Below are 6,761 nucleotides of genomic sequence, written 5' to 3' on the forward strand. Positions count from 1 at the left end.
ATCATTTTATTGTTATATCTTTGTCCCAATTTCAATCCACTGTTATCAGTAATGATTTAAAGTATGCTTAATCAAATAGCATTTATAATATATAATATATTATGCCTCATCAAAAATTCTGACATAAATCAAAAGGAGACTATTACCCTTAATGATTTATACAAAGAACTATCATAGTATTCTATACATTCAAAAGTGGGTTCTTGGGCTTCCCTGGTGGTGCAGTGGTTGAGAGTCCGCCTGCCGATGCGGGGGACACGGGTTTGTGCCCCGGTCCGGGAAGATCCCACATGCTGCGGAGCGGCTGGGCCCGTGAGCCATGGCCGCTGAGCCTGCGTGTCTGGAGCCTGTGCTCCGCAATGGGAGAGGCCACAACAGTGAGAGGCCTGCATACCGAAAAAAAAAAGTGGGTTCTTCAAAAACTTAAAAATAGAACTAACATATGATCCAGCAATTCCACTCCTACATATTTACCCAAAGAAAATACTAACTAGAAAAGATGCATGCACCTCTATATTCATTGCAGCATTATTTGCAATAGCCAAGATGGGGAAGGAATCTAAGTGCCAATCAATACATGAATGGCTAAAGAAGATGTGGTATATATAAGGGAAATAGGTGAGGGAGATTAAGAGGTACAAACTTCCAGTTGCAAAATAAATGACTCACAGGTATGAAATGTACAATGTGGGGAATATAGTCAATAGCTATGTAATATCTTTGTATGGTGACATAAATAGACTTATTGTGGTGACTACTTTGGAATGTATAGAAATATTAAATCACTATGTTGTGTAACAGGAACTAACATAGCTCTGTAGACCAATTACACTTCAAAAACAAACCAAAAATTGTGGACAAAATTAAGTTATGCATTTTCTCTTAAGTAAACATCTGAACCTATTTGGTCTCTTGATTGGGAGTCCATCTTGCCAAAGATAACTTAAGAAGTAGGAGGGATGAGAAATAAAAGTGTAAATTTATTAATTCTTGTTAATATCTGTACCTATTCCAAGTTCTTTTTTGGAAAAAAAAAAAAAGGTGCTTTTAAGACCATAGAAAATTCGGGTTCCCACCTCCATTTTTTTTCATAGAGTTTAAAGTCTATAGTGGAAGATATTCTACAGTGCAGCATGCATTTTAAACACTTTATGTTATAAAATACCATAAAATAGTCTGTGAACTTCACTGGAGCACCCATTATGTGCTTCCTTTAGATCCCAGCACAGTGCCTGGAACGTAGTGGTGCTCAATAAAATTCTGTTGGCTAAACTGATCAATGCCTTCTTCAAAGAAATCTTCCTTGAGATTCCATCTTATACTACCAACAAGAGCAATCCATTTCCATCATACATATGTTGCATCCTACTGTATTGTGGAGTCTGCATTTGCTTGTGTGTATTTCGGGGAGGGGATGGGGAAGAGTCTTATTTCCATGAATAAATTATAATGCCATTAGGCATAATAACTGTATATATGTAATTTATTTAGTTAACACATGGACTTTATATAGCTCTGTATATAAACAGCTAGCCTAGCTCATTAAACAGTTTTTCCCCAGTGAATAAAAACAGAATGAACCATTTGCTTTGGAGGTACCTAGTATCCTCTTTCTGTACTGTCTTCCTCTCTGATGTTATTACTTTTCTGCCTGGGTATCTTTATCTAATGCTCTATTCCCCTGCCTATTAACAGGAAAAAAATTCTCATCAATCATTTATCCTTAAACATAAATTGGTTTTCCCAGGTATTTGCAATTTAATCCTTTAGTCATTATTGGGAATGAAAATCTTAGATTCCTCTATGGAGATTTCTGGTTAAAGAAATGCAGAAGATTGACAGAAAGGGTAAAAACCATTTATTTATATCCTACATTTTACTAGGCTGGTGGGCATCATGCCAGCTTGGGATCACATTCTGCCATTAAGATAATTAGATAAGCAGATGCTATACCTCCTTCACCACTCTGACCTCCATATAAATACATACACACAAACCCTTCAGCAAACTTTAAATCTCCAGAGATGGGACTGAACATATGTACATTTTTTTTAATTACAATGATATACTCTCAATGTTGAGAATTACTGTACTAGGCCCTTTTGTATGGTATTTTATTTAATCTCAAAATAACCCTATGAGGGAAGTACTACTACTACCATTTTATAGATAAGGAAATTGAGACTTAGGGAAGCTAAGTATCTTGCTCAAGGCCACAAGACTATTTGCCAGAGAGCTGGAATTTGATTCCAGTTCAGTAGGACTTCAAACTCACTCCCTTTTCAATATTATTGCCACTAAAACCTGATGCCACTAAAAAAAACTGATCCTACAAATAACACCCTTCTAGTCAATGGATGGTTAATGACCGGTATGGGTCTATCAGTCAAGGTCCCAGAAGAAAGAGAAAGCATATCCAGTTGAGTAATTTGAGCACAGTTGAATATTGTCAGTTTGTAACAGTGTAGGCGATACCTTCATGCCAGTTACAGTGGAAATGGTTGATACCTGTAGGCCTGAAGATGTGAGCCTAGTTTAATGGAATCCAGAAAGAGGGGTGGCAGAGGGAGGGGGGGAAGGTGAGAGAAGTGGAGAGAGCTGCCAGACAGGGCTGTGCCTTTTGGTCCAAAGATGAAACCAGATCACAGAAATCCTGGGGGTGAGGTCAGGTAGTGCATGATCTTGCCAGTCTTTATCACTGGCTGAATCCAACTGAAAACCACAAGGCAGGGGAGCCTAAGGACATGGTTTGTGCCCATATCAGCCACTAAAGACAGTGGAGGGTACAGAATGGATGTGGGTAAGTCAGCAAGGAGTATTAGGAAGTGTATCTTCTCCACCCCCATCCCTCAGATTCACCCCCTTTCTCTCTTACCATAAATGAAAATGGCAGAGACTTAAAGGAAACAACTGTTTGTGTTTGTTTTCTTTAATCCATGGTTGCAAATGCTTCTGAAATGTATTAGTGCACTTTCTTACTAAGCTTTCATAAGCGTCTGCATTTGTTCTGCTTTTACTGTATTGTGGACAAAGGAAGTATGAAATATTGGTTAACACCGTCTCTCAAATAAGTACACATTCTTTAAAGTTTTTTGGATTTTTTGTATGTTTTTGGTTAGGTTAATTCAGATATAGTTTACATACAGAAAAACCCATCCATTTTAGCTCTGCAATTCTGTGTTTTCACAAATGTATACAGTCCTGTATTTAACTCTACAGTCAAGATATAGAATATTTTCATCACTCCAAAAGGTTCTAAAGCTTTTAAAAATCTTTAATCCCACTCAACTAAATGTCTGGTATCAATGTTTTTTTCTTCTGATTTTAAATAGGAAAACTGGTGATAACATCCAACAGTGGGTAGTACTTAGTAAGTGCTATTATGAAAAGTATTCTTGTTGGTTTGTTTCCCCACCTTCTGACTTATATAAACTATTCATATTGTTTATTAACTCAATTCATGTATGTTAGACTGAGGAAAGGCTCATAATCTTGACTGCATGTTGAAATCACCTGAATTTATTAAATGACCTGATGGTCAGGTAGCATTTCATTAAAGCAGGATGTCTGGGGTTAAGACCAAGGCATCAATAATCTAAGTTTTCCAAGTAATTCCATATGTGGCTAAAGTTGAAACCTCTGAATTAGATCAGTTGTTCTCAATTCTGGCTGCACAGCAGAATCCCCTAGGCAATTGCTTAAAATATTGATGCTTTTCCCTTCAATTCTGATTTATATAACTTGTTCATAAAAGTTGACTACAAGAAAAAAATAAGATTTGGGTAACTTGTATTTCTGAATGGTTGGGCTCCAGTTAAATCAAGGTTTTATTATAGTTCTGGGTATGTGGTGGTATTCAATAAATGTTAGATGGAGGTCCTAATCCCACAGCAGAGTCAAAGAGAATAATATATGCTCCCTCTTGGAAATAAACTGTGTATTTGAAATAATTGTCTTGGCAAACTATCACTTTCTGAAAATTGTCCTCCTAGGTAATTTACCTCAAATGGTAAGCCTTTTAATTTAAGAGAATACTATATTTCAACCCTATTTTTCAGCATAATATTAGGCACATATGTATTTTACATCATTTTCATAATTCTCTCCAAGGAAATAGACAGGAAGCAAGATTAAGAGATGGAGGATGAGATTTAAACCAGCCTCTCTCTTAGAAGCACAAATGATGCTATTGCACTTCTGGGCCTGGAGAATGCTGCTACTTTGTAAAATAGAGCAATGGTACTTTCTGCTTTTTTTTTTTTTTAGCAGTACGTGGGCCTCTCACTGTTGTGGCCTCTCCCGTTGCGGAGCACAGGCTCCGGACGCGCAGTCTCAGCGGCCATGGCTCACGGGCCCAGCCGCTCCGCGGCATGTGCGATCTTCCCGGACCGGGGAACAAACCCGTGTTCCCTACATCGGCAGGCGGACTCTAAACCACTGCGCCACCAGGGAAGCCCACTTTCTGCTTTTATAATGGTGAAATATATATGCAAAGGACAACTAATGCCATTCGCTAAAACAGAACTGAACTGTCTAGTGAAATAGTTATGGGACTAGCAAAATATTTATATATGGTATCTTTTTCAGATTTCAGGAACTAGTAACTGAAATAACAAAAATCTCTTTTGGCATAAAGTTACTGAAAATCTTTTATGGCATAAATGCTCATCAAGCAAACCTCCCGAATTTTATTGTTATAAATAATTAATCACCATGTTGCATGTTTCAATATACATTAACAACACCAGGTGTTGTATTTAATCCTTCAAATATAAACTAGTGCAACAAACGGCATTTTTCTTAAATGTTCTTGGTTTAATATAAAAAATATAAAGCTTGCTTAATTTGACCTTCCCACTTCTTACTCAGTTTTCCTACTCCTTTTTTCCTTTTTAGGACCATCTCAGAAAATAGTGTCACCTAAACAAGAGCATGAAGATAGGAAACATGACAAAGTCACAGATAAAGGAAGTGAGAGTGGGACTTCCTGTAATGAGCTCTCCACTTCCAGTTGTGACAGCCACTCAGAGGCAAGCACTCCCCAGGACAACCCACCCAGTGCCCAGCAGGCGACAGCTCACCAACCTAACACCTTAACATTGGATCGTCCTTCCAAAAAAGCACCTGTGCAATGGATGCCCCCACCAGACAAACGCAGAAACAGTGAACTCTTTCAGACGCTCATCAGCAAATCCCGGGAAACCAATCTTTCCAAAAAGAAAGTCTGTGAGAAGCTAAGTGTGGAAGAAGAAATGAAAAAGTGTATTCAGGATTTTAAAAAAATCCACATTCCAGATTATTTTCCAGAGCGCAAACGCCAGTGGCAGTCTGAACTGTTACAGAAGTATGGGTTATAGTAATTATCACATTCCTGCAGTATTTCAATGACGTTCAGTGTTTACTACGGTGTCACCACCTGACTGTGTACTAACAATGGTCAGTGTGATTTTTGCTGCTCTTCCTTTTTGTGAACAGTGGATGTGGGACAGTATTTTCTTTCATTCTTTTTGTTGTTGTTTTTAGAAATATGATTTTTAAAAGAGAAAACTCATAAATGTTGAATCAAATGATGTTCCTGATTCAAACCGTTTTGCAAGAATGAAAGCAAAATGTGCATGACCAAGAAGCTTAGAATCTTGATTTTTGAACTGTGGTCATGTTTGTCATTTTGTAACTCACCAAAAACAAAATCATCATATCACTCCAAGTAAAGTGACAATATGGATGAAGCCACATCAAGTAAAATGTTAGATCATGGTTTGGGGACCCAAATCCAAAACTGTTTAAATGTTAATGCAATAAAACAAGTATTATGTTTGCATGAGCACAATGTTACAAATAATTCACAAGACGTAGGGAAGATTTGTTTGCTGCTTGGAAAGAAAAAAATTATGAAAAAATAGCAAAAAAAAAAAAAAAAAAGAAAGGTTCAGGCAAAGCCTATAAATGTAAGCTGTCTAGGAGACTGAATCTTATTTGTTCTGGATCTGTGATTTTTTTGTGTATGTGTATGGTGTTCTGTATGTATGTTAAGATGATGTAAATATGCCTTATAATCTTGTGTTATGACACTGACATTCATCTATTAATGCTAGTCATGGTTATTTCTGTGAAATGAGTCCTTACATCAGGCTGTGAAAATTGGTATAATGATGCTCTGAAAGATCTGACTATAACGTTAATCAAAATAATTGAGGGAAATGGTAAAGAGCTTTATGTATTTGTTTAAAAAAAGGAAAATATATTAGAATTCCTTGATCTCTATTGACTCTTCTTTTAAAATATTCAGTTGTTGCATTGTCTTCAATTTTCCTTTAAAATCCCCAACTGGAGAATGATATGTTCAACCTTAATGTTGACAAGCTAGAGACTTGCTTCCAGGACATGGAAGCAAACTAAATGTCCATCGACAGATGAATGGATAAAGAAGATGTGATACATATATACAATGGACTATTAGCCATCCAAAGGAATGAAATTGGGTCATTTGTAGAAATGTGGATGGACCTAGAGTCTGTCATACAGAGTGAAGTGAGTCAGAAAGAGAAAAACAAATATCATATATTAATGCATACATGTGGAATCTAAAATAATGGTACAGATGAACCTATTTGCAGGGCAGGAATAAAGACGCAGACATAGAGAATGGACATGCGGACATGGTGGGAAGGGAAGGGTGGGATGAACTGGGAGATTAGGATTGACATATATACACTACCATGTGTAAAATAGATAGCTAGTGAGAACCTGCTGTATAGCAC

At 37.1% G+C, this 6,761-nt stretch overlaps 1 protein-coding gene across 2 annotated transcripts in view; it reads left to right on the top strand.

Annotated features, from left to right (window-relative positions):
- Positions 1–5,927, top strand: part of KCTD8 (potassium channel tetramerization domain containing 8) — a 255,935-nt gene extending 250,008 nt beyond the window's left edge. Inside the window, exon 2 of one of the 2 annotated variants that reach the window (XM_029234535.1) lies at positions 4,897–5,927. In XM_029234535.1, coding sequence (XP_029090368.1) covers positions 4,897–5,357 — 461 coding nt within the window. In that variant the 3' untranslated portion in view covers positions 5,358–5,927. The remainder of the gene's footprint in view (positions 1–4,896) is intronic. The other variant, XM_029234536.1, reaches the window with a different exon arrangement.
- The last annotated feature ends 834 nt before the right edge of the window (positions 5,928–6,761 follow it).

Source organism: Monodon monoceros, unplaced genomic scaffold (genome assembly GCF_005190385.1).
Source record: "Monodon monoceros isolate NGI ecotype Baffin Bay Population unplaced genomic scaffold, NGI_Narwhal_1 Super_Scaffold_20, whole genome shotgun sequence".
Taxonomy (NCBI): Eukaryota; Metazoa; Chordata; class Mammalia; order Artiodactyla; family Monodontidae; genus Monodon; species Monodon monoceros.